Below are 19,452 nucleotides of genomic sequence, written 5' to 3'. Positions count from 1 at the left end.
TCCAGTGTGGTACCGAGGGAGGTCAACGCAGTCGGTGGCGCTTTCCATTGATGAGGTGTTAAACCACCAATAATAATAATAATCGCTTATTGTCACAAGAAGGCTGCAATGAAGTTACTGTGAAAAGCCCCCCATTCCGTTGCCTGTTCACTGCCCTCGCAGGTGAAAGGAACAATTTGTGGCACTTTTTCAAGGAAATTTTGGGAAGTCCTCTCCTGCTGTCCTGATCAACCCGTCATCATGAGAAAACAGATTATCTGGTCATTTTCACCTTGTCTGTGGGACTTTGATATATGCATAATGGGTGTAGTATTTTCAACAAGTACTTCATTAGCTGTAAAGTATTTCGAGATCTCCTGAGGTTGTGAAAGGGACGATATAAAGGCAAGCCATTTATTGTTCTCTGACCACCCGAAACTGGGACAGTTCACTTGATAAGTGTGGAACTCAGCAGAGGCCCCAAGGTCAGTTCCCAGGCTGTGGCGAGTGGCGTTACTATCGGACTCAGCGCCCCGAGGTTTGCAAGCGAAGAGAGAAGGAAAATCATCGACTTAAAATGAAGGCTTCAGTTTCACCTTTTGAAGCCTCGGTCTTTCTGCACTTCGTTGGTTCTTGCTGGACTCTCAGTACTGTTGAGGTGAAAGAATTTCATCAGCATTTGACGAGCATGTGACTTACGACCTGAGGGGTACAGCTCAAGTCGATTGGATTGCAAGTAAGCATTTGGCCCGACACGGTTTAATCAGCTAACAGACAGCTTGAATATACTATAGCTCAGTGGCCTTCTACTCTCAGAGCAGTTGATATTTTAAAGCTGGATTTTCCAAATATATTTGATTTATGAGTTTCAGCTTGTCACAGCTCTGCTTTACAGGCGATAAGGGTTACAATCTGCTTACAGAAAATGTCAAATCAGAAAATGGCTCAAAAGAACCTCAAACAGTGGCAAATATAACAGTCTCATCAATTCCATTATGGCACAAAGTTAAACACAGTTAAATCATATCTTGCACCAGTCCCGATCATTTGATCCCAACTGGGTTCAAAAGAGGTCTGGGGCTAAGAATAAATACGCTCATTCAAAGAGCCAACATTTAAAAAAAATAATTTACAGGATGTGGGCATCACTGGCTAAGCCAGCATTTATTGCCCATCCCTAGTTGCCCTTGAGAAGGTGGTAATCTGTCTTCTCAAACAACTGCAATCCCTGTGGTGTTGGTACATGCACAGTACACAGTACCTATTTACACAGAGGTAGTGGGTGCCTGGAACTCGCTGCCGGAGGAGGTGGTGGAAGCAGGGACGATAGTGACATTTAAGGGGCATCTTGACAAATACATGAATAGGATGGGAATAGAGGGATATGGACCCCGGAAGTGTAAAAGATTTTAGTTTAGACGGGCAGCATGGTCGGCACAGGCTTGGAGGGCTGAAGGGCCTGTTCCAGTGCTGTACTTTTCTTTGTTCTTTGTTTGTTTTGTACGGTTAGGGAGGAAGAAATTTGACCCAGTGACAGTGAAGGAACTTAGATATATTTCTAAGTTACGATGGTGAGTGGCTTGGAGAGGAACGTCCAGGTGGCGAGGTTTCCAGGTAACTGCTGCCCAGGATAGGCACAATGGGCTGAATGGCCTTTTACTCTGCTGCAGGTTTCTAAGATTGCTAACACGTCAGTCAATCAGCTGGTGTGCTGGTAGGGTCTCAAAATACCATAAAATATGGGACCGGAATTTCCTTGCTGTGTAGCTCACGATCCAATCTGCTCTCCTGGTCTTACCCTGAAATGGTTTTGCGCAAATGCTTGTACCGTTCATTGAGCTCCACTTGGAATTTTTCTTCCTTTCTTTGGAAATGAACACTATGTTTTCGTCAGCGATCAGATACATTGTCCTGGCTACGTGGACAAGTCGACGTTTGGTGCAGATCCACGTTAGGCCAATGGTATTCTCACAGGCTGCAGTCTTCACAATGAGAGTCTGGCCTGCAGAAAGGCACCTGCGGCTCCCTTGGTTGAAGAGCCGGTTTTGTTTCCACACCCAGTCTTGGAGTAGCGAGTCAGGATTGCATTTGACTGTCAGCACCTGATTACCCTCTAAGGAGGCTTCCAGGCATTTATTGCCAGAATTCTTTATTATAAAGTCTTGCACTCCTGTAAGTGTTTTAGCACAAGCACAAAAAACAGTTGTAATCTTTATGATGTAAAACTGCACAATACTTGCATTTGGAATAGAAACGGAGCATGATTATTTTCTTCAACACAAAAGCACAGGTTTAAATGATTGATCCAGTCACTGACATTCTAGCCTAGAATTCTGCTCCTTCTCGGGACAGAGAGGAATGGGGGGGGGGGGGGGGGGGGGGGGGGTGTGGGGGGGGGGTGTTAGATGGGGAAGAACGCAGCCCCAAGGTAGGATCAGCTGACCGATATTCTGGGAGAGAGGGAGTTTGGTGTTCTCTGGACGTCTCTTGTCATCAGTTTGGAAGAATTTCTGGGGAATCTCCCAGCTAGGTTACCCCAACAATCCCTCGGGAAATGTTGCTTAGATGGCCTAACAGTACCAGCGTCAGCAGAGAGAGAGGATGTCAATGCCGTTCCGGGCCACGTGTGGACTGTGCAGAGAAAATTCCCAACTGCGGTCGATCCTTTGGGATGTAATGCCATTCCAAAATTGGCTCACTTTTGATGGAGTGGCTTCGAGAAGAACGCTGACCCTCCGATGGCTTCAGCCGCTGTGGTTAGTTTATAGTGGACTGGGTCATCTAGGAATCATGTGAAAATCCAAGAAGAAAGGTGGGACGGGTATCCCTGTAAGTGCCAGTCCTGGCAGGAATGCCCACCACATTATGGTATTAAACCTTCTCTCAGATTTGGAAGAGGGCAAAGTGGCAGGAGACGTTCTGCCCAACTGTGCTTCCTATGGAACTGATGCTCTCGGAATTTCTACCATCTATGCCCATTAATGAGGAGGCCCTGTGGTGCAGTGGTAACGTCACTGCCTCTGAGGCAGAGCATCTGGGTGTGTGTGCCACCCCAGGACTTGATGTTCAAGGGAGCTACTTTCATAACATGGCCAAATGGGTTGTGTCAACCTGCAAACCCTTCCAACGCACCAATGCTGGTGATAAGAGGGGGAGAGACTCGCAGTCAGCCATGTTTGATGTGGAGTGGTCCGTCCTCAAGCTAAAAGCCCCTATGGACAGACGAGCGACCTGTTGCAGGAATTACTAGCTATGGAAACAGATGAATGCCTCGGTGCACCACGAGGTGCGGGAAGAGACTTGGAATACCCATTACTGTGATGTGATACAACAGATAAAACCAGGGGTTCATTCATAATCCAGTCACTTTCACCATTAATGATCACTGTTCCCATTTATATATGACTAGGATTCAAACAATCTCAGCTCTTTTCAATATGGACAAGACTTCATGAATGCAACTGGCTGGATGTGATAGGTAGGTTCAGCTTGGCATTGAAATCTGGCTAATGGAAGAACGTCCTGATGAAGCAATGACCAGGGACCCTTCCAATTTGGTAGAACCCCAAAACCAATTTCTGCGCTAACTCCAACCAAATACTACAACAAAGAATCTGTTTTAAATTTATCCCGGTTTTGGCGATATCTCAATCTGATAAATATTTAAAATGTACAGTTTTTCAAACAGAACAAAGCACGTTAAATTGTTGTTCAGAAAGATATTTTCTGCAGATAAATGAAATAAATCATTTTTAAAAAGGCTGGTCTCTCAGGCTCCACAGTAATGGCTGCCACTTAACCTTTCAAAAAAGATTTGACTCCTTTCCCAGAGTTACAAAGCAATTACACCCAATCTCGGCTTGACCCCACGCTGACCTTTGTCAAAAGGCAACAGCAATGGCAGCCACTTAACCTTTCAGCAATTTCAAAGTGACGATTTTCACCCAACCAGGTAGTTACATGTCAAGTACTAGGTAACTATATCGAATACACCAGTACCTCAGGCTGTCAGCTGACACCAATCTACTAAACTCCATCGATTTGCAGTTTGTAAACTTCATATTTTGCACCCTTACCTGTCAACTGGCATCAGTTTCTGCCAAGTCATTTGATGAAGAAAGTAAAATCTCTGAGATCACAGTAATCCTCTTTGCATTTCACACCTTCATTACACAAGGATTGAAAGATTGATTTGGAATCAGAACACTCGGTGGGCTTGGCACTGGAAGCTGGCCTCCATTTTAGATGTTGCTTCAGTCGGATCTAGTCTACTGGTGGAGATCCACGGTCATTGGCTCAGTGGGCTGCTCCCGAGTCCCCAATACATCTTAGAAGCCTTTATCACCCAACTTTGTAGCACTCAAACCTGGGATCAAGCAGACCCATACATTGGGGAAGTAGCATGTCCTCAGCTCAGGCAGGGCCCTAAGCCGCGGTATTAGTTGTCATTCCCACACGCACTGTGTTAGAACCACAATGGGCATCATGAAGTGGGGCCAGCAATGGTCAATCTAACTGACCCGGGATGGCCAGCTTGCTCCAAACACTAAACCAGAGACTTCCAAGAAAGAAAATTTCACCAGTGAATTAAATAATTTTGGGTACCGCGGGGAGATGAGAGAGAAATTGCCGATCTGTACAGGGCACAAAACGCAACCGAGCTCAAGGACGTGAATGTGTCAGATTGCAGCCACTGCATTCAGCACAAGTGCATCTGTGGCGAATAGTCTGGATCTGGCTGGTCTAGACAAGTGTTTTTTCAAAGTGGCGTTCGCGACCGTGGGATGGTGTAAAATGGGTCGCCCAATGGTCACCAAAATTGATCATAAAGACTGCCTGACCATTTTGTCTCTGGGCAAATTCTGGCTGCAGTACAGGGTACAGCCTACAGGGTACAGGGTACATGAGGCTGATGTAGAGGTTGCTGCCGTGGACTTTCTTGCCTCCCAGGGTCACTGTTACAGTCACCGCCACCAACACAGCCTCCCTAGGACTGATGAGTTTAAAAGAAAAATCAATTCTCTTAAAATTTCTTTCCTGAAGTTACTCCTTCTCCAGAGTTAGTTTCTAGTGTGCTCCGCGCTCCTTTTTGCCAGCCGTGCATTTCCCACCCAAAACTAAATGACTGCTGACTGGAATATATTTCCACAAGTACCCGAGTCAGCAACTCGCAGCCAGAGGACTAGGAAGGCAAATGCAATGTTAGCATTCATTTCGAGAGGGCTGGAGTACAAGAGCTGGGATGTACTGCTGAGGCTGTATAAGGCTCTGGTCAGACCCCATTTGGAATATTGTGAGCAATTTTGGACCCTGTATCTAAGAAAGGATATGCTGGCCTTGGAGGAGTTCCACAGGAGGTTCACAGGAATGAAGGGATAAAGAGCTTGCCATATGAGGAGCGGCTGAGGACTCTGGGCCTGTACTCGATGGAAGTTCAGAAGGATGAGAGGGGATCTCATTGATACTTACAGAATACTGAGAGGCCTAGATAGAGTGAACATGGCGAGGGTGTTTCCACAAGTAAGAGAGACTAGAACCTGAGGGCACAGCCTCAGAATGATGGGACAATTCTTTAAAACAGAGATGTGGAAGAATTTCTTCAGCCAAAGGACGGTGAAGCTGTGGAACGCAGTGCCGTAGGAGGCTGTGGAGGCCACGTCGCTGAGTGTCTTTAAGACAGATAGATAAATGAGACTTCCAGCGGCAGCTATGAGGTGAGCAGTCACACACAAGGTATTTTCCACTTGGAATCTTGGTGTTTGGCCCTTTTTGCCCGGTTTATGGGAGCAGTGAAGGAGTGGAAGAGAAAATGGCGGAGCCCTCCGTGTCGTCGATGTCCTCCCAATGAACAACGGGGAAGTTAATGGAGTTCCTGATGGGGGAATTCCAGAAGTAAAGACGGGCAATGTTGGAGGATCAATCCAAAGTGATTGAGGTGGCGACGGTAGCCACTCACATGACTTTGGATAGTGTGGAGAAGGGTCAGAATCGCAGGGCACGACGATTCGGAGGTGGAGGAGGCAGTCTCAGAACGCAGTGACCGGATTGGCTCTTTGGAGGCAGAAGTGGCATTGTTGGGGGTGACCCAAAAGGAATTGAAGGTCAAGGTGGATGGCCAGGAGAATCGGGCCAGGAGCCAGAACCTGAAGATTGTCGTGCAACCAGAGGGCATTGAAAGTATGAACGCCACGGGGTACGTGGCCAAGATGTTCGGGATGTTGGTGGGCGGTTTGGGTATTTGCGAACCCTCCCGTGGTGGACCGGGCCTATCGGTCATTGCATCAGAAGCCCAGATCCAGGGATCCACCATGGGCGGTCATAGTCCATGTTCATGGGTATCCAGACAAGGAGCAGATTTGAAAGTGGGTGAAGGTCAGGCGAGAGAGTAGATGGGAGGGGCATCCCATCCGGGTTTATCAAGATATTCGGGCAGAACTGGCAAAACGACAAACTAGGTTCAACAAGCTGTACAAGAGCAAGGTGCGGTTCTGAGTGCTGGACCCGGCTCGATGATGGGTCACGTTCAAGGACAGAGATCGTTATTTTAAAACGCTGGAGGAGGCAAATTACTTTGTGAGGAGAAATGGACTGGGAGAGATCTGACTGTAGTTGTTGGATGTTATGGAGTTTTGAATTTTACATGGTCATGTTTCTTGCCTCTTTGCATTTTTTAATTATGTTTTTGCGTTTTCTTTCCCCTTCCCATGGTGGTATGGGGTTGCTTGTTTCAAAGGGGGATATGGGTTCTATATTCCCAGTACGTGCGATTTTTGAATGAGGGATTGGGGAAAGCGGGTGTTTGTTCTTTTTCTTGTTTGGTTCTGTTTTTGTTCCCCAAGTGGGGGTCACCTGCTCGGAGGTATGTTAGTTAACGGGAGCGGATGGGGGGGGGGGGGGGGCTGCGGCTGGTTGCTGGGGAGGGGATGCGTTTTTTGTTTTGTTTGGGGGGTAAGTTAAAGGGCTTAGGCTAGTTGGGTTTTCCTTGTTTGGGGTGGGGGAGGGCGCTTTTTGGAGCTGGGTGGGTTTGTTGGCTGAAGTTTGAAGGGGGGGGGGAGGGCGGAAAGGCAGTCTTTGGTTGACTCCATTCTGAAGGTGGATTGACAAAATCCACGGCCCCGATGGCAGAGTTGCTGGTGGAGAGGAAGAGGCTACAGGTGGAGTTTGAGCTTGTATCGATGGGGAAGGCGGTGAGCCAGCTTTATCGTTCATGTGGGGCATTTTAGGAGTAAGATAAGAAGGGGGGGGGGGGGTGGGTGGGTGCGTTGCCAGTGGAAAAAGAGAGTCCCAGTGGCCGGATAATTCTGGCCACTATCAGCCAGAAATAAGATAGAACTTGCTGAGGATTTGGTCATCGAAGAGAAGTGGTAGGAGAGCTCAAAAAACATGTCCATCAAATGAATGTCATTCTTAGGAACAGTTAGCAAGCATAATTGGAAGCAGCTGAAAACGATGATTGTGCAATATTCAGCACCTGGGTCATAAAAAAGACTTGACATAATTTACGACAAATTTACGAAAGGGCAATACTTTCTTGTGCCCAAGTCTCCAAAGTATTTAGTTCCTGTTGTAAACTGGTTTAGCTCACCAGGTTAAATCGCTGGCTTTTAAAGCAGACCAAGCAGGCCAGCAGCACGGTTCGATTCCCATACCAGCCTCCCCGGACAGGTGCCGGAATGTGGCAACTAGGGGCTTTTCACAGTAACTTCATTGAAGCCTACTCGTGACAATAAGTGATTTTCATTTCATTGTGACATAACTGCATTTTAAAACACCAGCATATGGTTTCAGCTGGGATTTATGAAAATGTAATTGCACTGTAATGGCCACTTGGGGGAGAAAGTTTCCTGCCTATTCAGCGAGAAGGAAGTTGGCAAACCTAAGGTGTAACGGTCTGTTCGGTTGTTTCCTCATTACAGACTTGAACATCTGACCTAACTTCTCTGCTAATCCGTTCAAGGCCGGGTGGTAGGGAGCTATGCGGTTTGCGGTTTGTTTTTTCGAAGTGCTGAAGTTCCTCTCCGGTAAATGCAGTGCCATCGTCAGACATCAACGCCTCAGGGAGGCGCTGGGAAGCGAACATTTGACGCAGGGTGTCAATGATGGTTGCTGACGTTGTCTTCCCCATTTCCCGAACATCCAACCACTTGGGACTGGGCGTCCACTAGTATCAGGAACATTCTTCCCGGGAAAGGGCCTGCAAAATAAATATGTAACCTCGTCCACGGTCCATCAGGCCCCCCCCCCCCCCCCCCCCCATGGCTGCAGGTGGGTGGCAAGATTCGCGGTGTCAGATCCTGGCCAACATTTTCATCTAGGTCTGGCCAGGGTGTGCACGGTACAACTCCTGCAGCACTGGCTCTCTTGCTGGGGGGGTTAATATTTTCTGACGCGGTAGGGTCAGAGCTGATCTGACTGGTCATGGTGCCATCCGGCCAAGACCATTTGTTTCACTTTGGAAAAGACTAGATCACTTTGAGTCCAGTTTTTGATGTGGGGTGACGAGACCGTGGGGTGTCTGGAAAGTTTAATGCCAGGACAATCTCTTGTGGGACAGGTGGCAGTGTCAGATTTTGGGGAAAGCGGGAGCCGACAGAGAGCATTGGCGTATGAGATCTGAGTCCCCGACCGATGCTGGAAAATTTAGTTATTGGCGGGTAACAACAAAGCCCACCGCTGTTTTCCGGCGGAAGCAATCGGAGGAATAGGCTTGTCCTCACGGAGGAGCCCCAGCAGTGGTTTGTGGTCTATTATAATAGCGACACTGGGGCCGTATACGTATTGGTGAAACTTCTTGACACCGTAAATTACAGTGAGGCCTTCTTTCTCAATCTGTGCATACTTCCATTCGGCGTCAGTGAGAGTCTGAGAGGCGAAAGCAATGGGCCTCTCTGAGTCGTCCTCCGTCCTATGGGACAGGAACATCCCGATACTATAAGGTGAAGTGTCACAGGTCAAGATGTTTTGTTTACCTGGGATTGAGATGGACCAACAAGTTGAATGACGGTCGGGCCAGTTTAATGTGGCGGAATGCCTGTTCCTGTGACTCTTTAAAAGGAGATGTAGCGGTGCCAACGTACTTTCCAAACTGGGGATGAACCGACCATTGATGTTTACCATCCCGAAAAAGGATTTAAGCTCTGTAACATTTGTTTGACGTAGGGTCTTCTATAATGGTCCTCATGTTGTTGTCAAGGGGGTGCAGGCACTTTTAAGTCCACTTTGAACCCTAGGTATGTGACCTCGCTGGCTTGGAATGTACATTTCTATCACTTCAATCTGATGCCAGCATCTCCGACTGTTCTTGGAACTTCTTCTAAGCTAGCTAGGTGCCATTCCTGTCACTGAAACATCATTCAGGTAAACTACGGCCTTTGGGATGCTATGGAGTAGGTTTCCCATTGTGCTCTGTAATATTGCACATACTAAAAGGTAACCTGATGTACTGGAAGGCCTTTTTGCGTATTAATGTTCGCATACATCCGGGTATCCTCGTCCAGTTCCAATTGAAAATAAACCTGATTTTGGTCAGGTTTTGAGTACATTCAGCTCCCCCCAAGTTTCCATCTATTCTATGCAAATATTTGTCAAATTGGGCCACTTGATTCATTGTACGCTTGTAGTCCCTGCAGATTCTGACTGAGCAAACAGGCTTTAAAACAGGGACGATTGGGGTTGCCCATTCAGAAAATTGAAATGGGCTTATAATTCCCAAATCTTTCAAGTGCTTTAAATCGGCCTCAACATATTGGTGCAAGAGACGGCCTCACCCTGAAGAATTCTGGGTTGATATAAATCTCGGACTTTACTCTTCAAATCTGACCGAGCGTGTTCCAAAACACATCTTTTAAATTGTATCGGACTTCCTGGAATACACCATCTGATATTTTGAAAATCTCAGTTCAGCTAACTTTGGCACAGCCAATCCCACCCCATGAGATTCGGCCATTGGCTCTCTAGGATGATCAAGGGTAACTGGGCATCCTGTTGCTGATACAGTATGACAATGACATCATCATTGTCCTCAATGTCTCCCCTCTGTACCTCTTCAACTTGGCGACTATACTGCTCAGCCTCTAAGGCTGAACCCCTCCACAAAAGGTATTTGAAAGTTTGTCTGCCCATCACCATGGCCAACGCACTTTTGTCAACCTCCGTGCTTAATGATTGCCCATTCTTGATTAATAAAGGGATCAGGGGTTATTATGGGAAGGCAGGAGAATGGGGATGAGAAAAATATCAGCCATGATTGAATGATGGAGCAGACACGATGGGCCAAATGGTCTACTTCTGCTCCTATGTCTTATGGTTAACCATGAGGACTATTTCCATTGGGGCTGTTTTGCTCACTTTAACCACATTCAGCCTGTATATTTCTGACTTGGAGTTCTTCTCCACTTTATTCATTGGCGTCACTATTTATTTATTTTTTTAAAAATTTGCCGTGCCCTGCTTGGCGCGGCAACGTGTCCGAATGCGGCCCTTTCTATTGCACCCAAATTAAATAAATTCTCTTCAATGATACGCTTGTCATCTCCCCCACCCCCGCATCTACAGTGTTTGTCAAAATTCCTAGGTTGATGGCCCGTCTTCTGTCCTGACCTCTGGCTACGATCCTGCTCCTGGGACCATGGCTGAACTTCCTCAGTGCCTGTCGATCAGGGTGCGTGCTTTGCAACCACACTGCTCCACAGTTGGTTTACCTTCACCCTCTTGCACGCATGGAAGCTCTGATGTGTCCTTTGAAATGCATTCAGCTGCCTGGGCTATTTCAATTGCCTTGTCCAGCAGATTCCTCTGCGCGTTACTGATGTCGCATACTAAGCGGTCACACAGCATGTCGCTCAACACCATGGCAAATTCACAATGTTTGGCCATTTGGCGGAGTCCGGCAACGAAAGCCGAGATCGTCGCTCCCAGTTTCCCAAGAGGCAAATTAAACTTGTTGCACGATGGAGAGTCCGAGGTTGATGTGTACCCTCACAAGTGTCACAATTGGTCGAGCAATTGTGTGATTAAAGGTTCATGGCCTACAAACCGTCAATAAAATAAAATAACTTTTTGTTAGCGTCTCCTATGAAATACCAGAGTCGCTCGATATACTGGCTCCAGGCTTCAACCCCCTGATCTAATGGGTCGTTTGTCCCAATCATAGGCACGGTTCCTTTTTACACTCACTGTTTTCCGACGTAACTCCTTCCCCCACAAGTTCTGAGACTAGCGACCATTGTCCGATTTACCATCATCGCCAATGTGGCGCATTGAGGCAATACTCCGGAGGCTTCTTGAATAACCAAAAGGGATTTATTGAGAAGAAGGCAAAGGACAACTATATACTGGCACAGAGGCCTCTGAAACAGGCCTTCACTCTACGATTCTCGGGCCTATACTGCCCGGGCCTCTGTTTCCAGGGTCCCATGCTTTCTCCCCATTGGTCAAGGTTTGCGCACTCATGCACTGGCCGGCCTCACGGACTGCGAGAGATTGGCCCTTAAAGGGGTTGCATATCCTTTATCGCTGAATCCAAGAACCAAACACATCCAATAACCGCACTTTTTAAAAACCTCATCAACATGTCGCACAGTAAGTTTAGTTGTTCGTCTGCACTGTTTACCTCACATTTTTTGTGGTGAACATGTCAAAAATGTTGACAAATGTGAGGTTATCCATTTTGGTAGGAATAACAGCAAACGGGATTATTATTTAAATGATAAAATATTAAACCATGCCGCTGTGCAGAGAGACCTGGATGTGCTAGTGCATGAGTCACAGAAAGTTGGTTTATAGGTGCAACAGGTGATTAAGAAGGCAAATGGAATTTTGTTCTTCATTGCTAGAGGGATGGAGTTTAAGACTAGGGAGGTTATGTTGCAATTGTATAAGGTGATAGTGAGGCCACACCTGGAGTATTGTGTTCAGTTTTGGTCTCCTTACTTGAGAAAGGACATACTGGCACTGGAGGGTGTGCAGAGGAGATTCACTAGGTTAATCCCAGACCTGAAGGGGTTGGGTTATGAGGAGAGGTTGAGTAGACTGGGACTGTACTCATTGGAATTTAGAAGGATGAGGAGGGATCTTATAGAAACATTTAAAATTATGAAGGGAATAGATAGGATAGATGCGGGCAGGTTGTTTCCACTGGCGGGTGAAAGCAGAACTAGGGGACATAGCCTCAAAATAAGGGGAAGTAGATTTAGGACTGAGTTTAGGAGGAACTTCTTCACCCAAAGGGTTGTGAATCTATGGAATTCCTTGCCCAGTGAAGCAGTTGAGGCTCCTTCATTAAATGTTTTTAAGGTAAAGATAGATAGTTTTTTGAAGAATAAAGGGATCAAGGGTTATGGTGTTCGGGCCGGAAAGTGGAGCTGAGTCCACAAAAGATCAGCCATGATCTCATTGAATGGCGGAGCAGGCACGAGGGGCCAGATGGCCTACTCCTGCTCCTAGTTCTTATGTTCGTATGTTAAAGGAACTTATTACAGGTTCCCTGCATTTATTATTCAGTGATATACCTTACTTTATTTTGTTTACTTTAGACTGTAGCTGGTCTAGGCCTAGCCTATTGCAATGCAAACATATTTGCGGTATCCAAAAACCAAAGTTATCTGAAGTCTGAAACGCAATCGGACCCTAGGGCTTGGGATAAAGGATCCTCAACCTGCACTGAACATCCCTTCCAACACAGTTACTACGGAATATCTTTCTGGGGAAGGAAACAAAGGAGAAAAGTGAAAAGAGAGAAACTTTGCAGTGATCTTAGCAGTCGTAAAGTGCACCGGGGGCATGAAATAACCTCGACCAAGGTTCTTTTGAAGGTCATGTGGTTACATATTTACAGTTTCCCTAATATAAAAGACATTAAAAGAAAATGATTGCCTACATTTTGAGAATGTCTTCTGCATGATGTATAATGAGGCAACAAGTCATTTGATGGAATCAAGAGAAAAACACACGTGGACATTAGGCACGTGGAGAGAAATTGGCACCTCCAGTGGAAGTGGTTAGAGGGAGGGAATCTCGGCAACAATACTGAGAACCACCATCAATCTCAGAGGTCCACTGTTAGGTATCTAGGTTTGGGACTTTGCGAGGAAGGTCTTCCCATATTTTCTGGTGGTGCCACCATCGACGCTGTTGGAAAAGTTTAAGAACATGAGAATATAAGAATCAGGAGCAGGAGTAGGCCATCTGGCCCCTCGAGCCTGCTCCGCCATTCAATTAGATCATGGCTGATCTTTTGTGGACTCAGCTCCACTTACCGGCCTGAATACCATAACCCTTAATCCCTTTATTCTTCAAAAAACTATCTATCTTAAAAACATTTAATGAAGATGCCTCAACTGCTTCACTGGGCAAGGAATTCCATAGATTCACAACCCTTTGGGTGAAGAAGTTCCTCCTAAACTCAGTCCTAAATCTACTTCCCCTTATTTTGAGGCTATGCCCCCTAGTTCTGCTTTCACCCACCAGTGGAAACAACCTGCCTGCATCTATCCTATCTATTCCCTTCATAATTTTATATGTTTCTATAAGATCCCCCCTCATCCTTCTAAATTCCAATGAGTACAGTCCCAGACTACTCAACCTCTCCTCGTAATCCAACCCCTTCAGGTCTGGGATTAACCTAGTGAATCTCCTCTGCACACCCTCCAGTGCCAGTACGTCCATTCTCAGGTAAGGAGACCAAAACTGAACACAATACTCCAAGTGTGGCCTCACTATCACCTTATACAATTGCAGCATAACCTCCCTCGTCTTAAACTCCATCCCTCGAGCAATGAAGGACAACATTCCATTTGCCTTCTTAATCACCTGTTGCACCTGTAAACCATTTTTTTGTGACTCATGCAGTAGCACACCCATATCTCTCTGCACAGCAGCATGTTCTAATATTTTGCCATTTAAATAATAATCCCTTTTGCTGTTATTCCTACCAAAATGGAGAAGCTCACATTTGTCAAAATTGTATTCCATCTGCCAGACCCTAGCCTATTCACTTAACCTATCCAAATCCCTCTGCAGACTTCCAGTATCCTCTGCACTTTTTGCTTTACCACTCATCTTAGTGTCGTCTGATCCCTGAGGGACACCACTAGCTACTGATTGCCAACCAGAGGAACACCCATTAATCCCCACTCTTTTCTTTCTATTAATTAACCAATCCTCTATCCATGGTACTACTTTACCCTTAATGCCATGCATCTTTATCTGATGCAGCAACCTTTTGTGTGGCACCTTGTCAAAGGCTTTCTGGAAATCCAGATATACCACATCCATTGGCTCCCCGTTATCTACTGCAATGGTAATGTCCTGAAAAAATTCCACTAAATTAGTTAGGCACGACCTACCCTTTATGAACCCTTGCTGCATCTGCCCAATGGGACAATTTCCATCCAGATGCCTCGCTATTTCTTTCTTGATGATAGATTCCAGCATCTTCCCTACTACCAAAGTTAAGCTCACTGGCCTATAATTACCCGCTTTCTGCTTACCTCCTTTTTTAAACAGTGGTGTCACGCTTGCTAATTTCCAATCCGCCGGGACTACCCCAGAGTCTAGTGAATTTTGGTAAATTACCACGAGTGCATTTGCAATTTCCCAAGCCATCTCTTTTAGCATTCTGGGATGCATTCCATCAGGGCCAGGAGACTTGTCTACCTTTAGCCCCATTAGCTTGCCCATCACTACCTCCTTAGTGATAACAATCATCTCAAGGTCCTCACCTGTCATAGCCTCATTTCTATCAGTCACTGGCATGTTATTTGTGTCTTCCATTGTGAAGACCGACCCAATAAACCTGTTTAGTTCCTCAGCCATTTCCTTATCTCCCATTATTAAATCTCCCTTCTCATCCTCTAAAGGACCAATATTTACCCTAGCCATCTCTTTTTTGTTTTATATATTTGTAGAAACTTTTACTATCTGTTTTTATATTCTGAGCAAGTTTACTCTCATAATCTATCTTACTCTTCTTTATAGCTTTTTTAGTAGCTTTCTGTTGCCCCCTAAAGATTTCCCAGTCCTCTAGTCTCTCACTAATCGTTGCCACTTTATATGCTTTTTCCTTCAATTTGATACTCTCCCTTATTTCCTTAGATATCCACTGTCGATTTTCCCTCTTTCTACCGTCCTTCCTTTTTGTTGGTATAAAACTTTGCTGAGCACTGTGAAAAATCGCTTGGAAGGTTTTCCACTGTTCCTCAACTGTTTCACCATAAAGTCTTTGCTCCTAGTCTACCTTAGCTAGTTCTTCTCTCGTCCCATTGTAATCTCCTTTGTTTAAGCACAAAACACTTGTGTTTGATTTTACCTTCTCACCCTCCATCTGTATTTTAAATTCCACCATATTGTGATCGCTCCTTCCGAGAGGATCCCTAACTATGAGATCATTAATCAATCCTGTTTCATTACACAGGACCAGATCTAGGACCGCTTGTTCCCTCGTAGGTTCCATTACATACTGTTCTAGGAAACTATCGCAGACACATTCTATAAACTCCTCCTCAAGGCTGCCTTGACCAACCTGGTTAAACCAATCGACATGTAGATTAAAATCCCCCATGATAACTGCTGTACCATTTCTACATGCATCAGTTATTTCTTTGTTTATTGCCTGCCCCACCATAATGTTACTATTTGGTGGCCTATAGACTACTCCTATCAGTGACTTTTTCGCCTTACTATTCCTGATTTCCACCCAAATGGATTCAACCTTATCCTCCATAGCACCGATGTCATCCCTTACTATTGCCCGGATGTCATCCTTAAATAACAGAGCTACACCACCTCCCTTACCATCCACTCTGTCCTTCTGAATAGTTTGATACCCTCGGATATTTAACTTCCAGTCGTGACCATCACATGGGAGTGAGTTACAAGTTGCTCTTTTAAATTGGCCTAAGTTGACTACTCCCACCTGCTTTTAGATCAAAGTAGATTAAGGTGACTGACACTTAACTGTCAGCCAGTTATGTTGAGTGGGTGGGGCAGCCCTTGTTCACCTTCACTGCATAATTTTAGATTAATTTAAACTCCTTAAATTTAAAAAGGAACAGTCTTACCGATTGAATTTAATTCAATTCCCACCTAGCTTCAAATTCCCAAACTCACTCTTTGCTGTGTCTCATTCGGGCTGTGTCTTCTGTTTCTGTTGGCCAGGGGAAAGAGAGGTGGCGGGGGTGGGGGGTGGGGGGCGGGGGGAGTACTTCGGGAATTTACAGGAGGATCCTGGTGGAGTATACGGCAACTCTAGAGGGGATTAAGGGGCCAAGTGGGAGGAGGACTTGGGGGGGGGGGGGGGGAGGGTATGCAATATTTGGGCATCTACAGTTTAAAGGTGGTACACTGGGTGCATTTGTTGTGGTCTAGGATGAGTTGGCTGTTTGAGGAAGTAAAGGATAAGTGTGAGCGCTGTGGGAGGGGCCTGGGAAACCAGGTACATATGTTTTGGCCATGTCCTGAGCTGATGAGATTTTGGGTCTCCTTCTTCAGCACCATGTTGGCAATTTTACAAATTGAATTGGAGCCCGACCCCTTCGGGCCATATTTGGGGTTGTCAGATCTTTCGGAGCTGCAGTTGGGTGCGGGGGCGGATAGCTTGACCTTCATCTCATTGTTTGCTCGCAGGCGGGTTCTGTTGGGGGTGGAGGTCAGCTTCTCCACCCAATGCCTCAGTATGGCTGGGGGATCCTATGGAGTTTCTACACCTTGAGGAAATTAAGTACATCATAACGGGTGCAATCGAGGGGTTCTACAGAAGATGGCGGCCATTTGTTTTCTACTTTAAAGAGCTCAGTCACTGTCAGCTGTTGGTGGGGGGCGGGATTCTGGGGGGATGTGGGTGTTATCGTTTTTGGTTTGTTTTCCTGTTTTACACTTCTCAAAAAATGTTCAATAAAAATATACAATTTTTTAAATCTCAGGGGTCCACCAGCCCCCAACAAATGCAATGGGATAACAAGTCACCAAAGCAACAAGGGCCACAGGAATGACGCTCCAGACAAGGAACATCGCCCAGATGAATAGCCAATGTCAAATGCACGAGTTCCATAAATAGACCGGCACAATCCAAAGACGATTTGCGCAATGCATGTGCAGCGACTGACTCGTCGAACAGACAGTGTTCATGCAGAAGAACAGTGGGGGTATAGTGGAAAACCTGGACTCACATTCACACAGGATAATGAACGCAAATTTGTCTTTTGTTCGCTGGAAAAGGGGAATGTTTGTATCTTTAGTTAGACATGAAAGGGGGGGGGGGGATGTTAGATTTTGAAATGTAACCAGTCTGATTGACACCACTGGCTATCCATTGTTATGTCGCTCTGCCATGAGGTTGCCTCTGGAGGCAGACATTTTAAGATTAGTTTCCATAAAGCCTCTGACTGAGACAGACACTGATGAAGACTGCTGTTCTTATACTTGAAATAACAGTGTCATTATTTCATGTCATCACGCGGAAGATAGGCATTTCCTTGGAAATATCAGAAGGATATTTAACCCAACCTACTGCTATAACATTTTTGAGCCACAAACAGAGTAGTGCAAAGGCCTGGGTAAAAGTACTTTACTTACTTACCAGCCATTATAATATAAGATACGGAAGCAGGAATATGCCATTTGGCTCCTCGAGTCTGCTCTGCCATTCAATAAGCTCAAAGTTGCTCATCTTCCTGAGCTATACATTCTTACATTATCTACATGTCCTTAGGTTCCCTTAGCACCTAAACGTCTGCTGCCCTCTGCATTGAAGATAGTCAACAACTGAGCATCCGCTGCTCGCTGGGAATGAGAATCCCAGACTTTCATAACCATTTGAGTAATGAAAATTTTCCTCATCCCAATTACTAAATGGTCAACCCTTATCCTGAGGCTGTGCCCACCAAAGTACCCCCCTCCCCCACTAACTAGTTTTAGACTCCCCAGTCAGGAGAAGCATCTACCCTGTCGAGCCCCCGACGAAAAAAGTAGCCGCCTCTCATTCTTCTAAACTCCAGGGAACATAGGTCCCATCTGTTCACACTAAATTAATGCGTGAATCTGACCATCCAATAGGAGAAGGTTTTGGCGGCAGCACCCACTGAAGTGCCGACCAACAATGCCAGCTATGCTAGATTGTTGGTCTGATTACAGAATACGGAGAGGCTTAGATAGAGAGAACGTGGAGAGGATGTTTCCAGGAGGAGGAGAAACTAGAACCCTAGTGCACAGCCTCAGACTGTGGGGACAATCCTTTAAAATAGAGATAAGGAGGAATTTCTGCAGCCAGAGGGTGGTGAATCTGTGGAACTCTTTACCGCAGAAAGCTATGGAGGCTAAATCACTGAGTGTCTTTAAGACATTGATAGGTTCTTGATTAGTAAGGGGAGCAGTGGTTGTGGGGAGAAGGCGGGAGAATGGTGATGAGAAACATATCATTCCATGATCGATTGGCGGAGTAGGATCGAATGGGCAGAATGGCCTAGTTCTGCTCCTATGTCTTCTAGTCTTATGATTTCAACCCCCACCTACTCCCCCACCTGAGTTCCCAATCATCTTGCACCAAGTGTGTGCAAGCAGTTCCCCAAATAGAATGAAGAGTTATCATATCAGCCCTACACACCTCTCAGTGATAGCAGGATAGTACTGACAGCAAACACTGGAAAAGAGTGGTGGATGGATGGCTGGATGTGGGCAAAATAATTTGGAAAGTAACTTTTCTCAGGGATTTACATGAAAAGGAGCAACGTGGTAATTTAGGAAACGGGACATTTTGAATTCAGGAGTTAATCTTCTGAACAAAAACCACCATTGTATCTTACTCTTCCAAAGCCTGACTGATACCTGAGGCTGCGGTGTTCAGAGGGCTGTGAAAGCTCTTTTTTTGGAGAAGCTGTTGAACTTTCAATTTGCCTGAGACGTCATTGACCAGATTGGATGCTTTGTCATCAAATAAAAGCGAATCAAGTAACCATTCAGATTGACATAACATGACCTTGTCATACATTCAACATAGCTCCATATGTTTTTCATGATTGTTTGTTAAACCAAGCAAGAAACTGCTACAGTTAAACCACCAGTGCAAAACTAACCAATAGTCCCTCTTACCTGACTGAAAATGTGACAGGTTTCCTGAAAAAAATGAACTCTCCGACCTCAGGGTGAATATCATTTCAACATTAGCTATGTAGTTTTATCAGGTAAACATTTTGGGGGTTTAAATGGAACATAGGATCCTGACAGTGCAGAAGGAGGTCATTCAGCCTATTGGGTCTGAAAGAACACCCACCCCATTCCCCCACCCAATTCCCGTGATACTGTAACCCCACCTAACCTGCACACCAAGGGACAATTTTATCATGGCCAATCCACCTAACCTGCACCTCTTTGGACTGTGGGAGGAACTGCTGATGAGGATGTTTTAGTGCAGTACAAATCAAGGGTCTCATTATCATTTCCTTCTATTTTGGACAGATTTAATCTGAGTTGTATCTCCTA

General features: G+C 45.7%; 1 protein-coding gene across 5 annotated transcripts in view; it reads right to left on the bottom strand.

Moving 5' to 3' along the window:
* The window catches only part of si:cabz01068815.1 (solute carrier family 51 subunit beta), a 71,733-nt gene that overhangs the window by 13,758 nt on the left and 38,523 nt on the right, over positions 1-19,452 (bottom strand). For 3 of the 5 annotated variants that reach the window (XM_038813838.1, XM_038813839.1, XM_038813840.1), the window contains exons 3-4: positions 1,778-2,149; positions 576-629 (exon numbers count right to left, since the gene is read on the bottom strand). In XM_038813838.1, the coding sequence (XP_038669766.1) occupies positions 576-629; positions 1,778-2,149 (426 nt within the window). The remainder of the gene's footprint in view (positions 1-575; positions 630-1,777; positions 2,150-19,452) is intronic. The other 2 variants (XM_038813841.1, XM_038813842.1) reach the window with 2 other exon arrangements.

This window comes from Scyliorhinus canicula, chromosome 12, assembly GCF_902713615.1.
Source record: "Scyliorhinus canicula chromosome 12, sScyCan1.1, whole genome shotgun sequence".
Lineage (NCBI taxonomy): Eukaryota > Metazoa > Chordata > Chondrichthyes > Carcharhiniformes > Scyliorhinidae > Scyliorhinus > Scyliorhinus canicula.
This window is presented reverse-complemented; position numbering and strand designations above follow the sequence as displayed.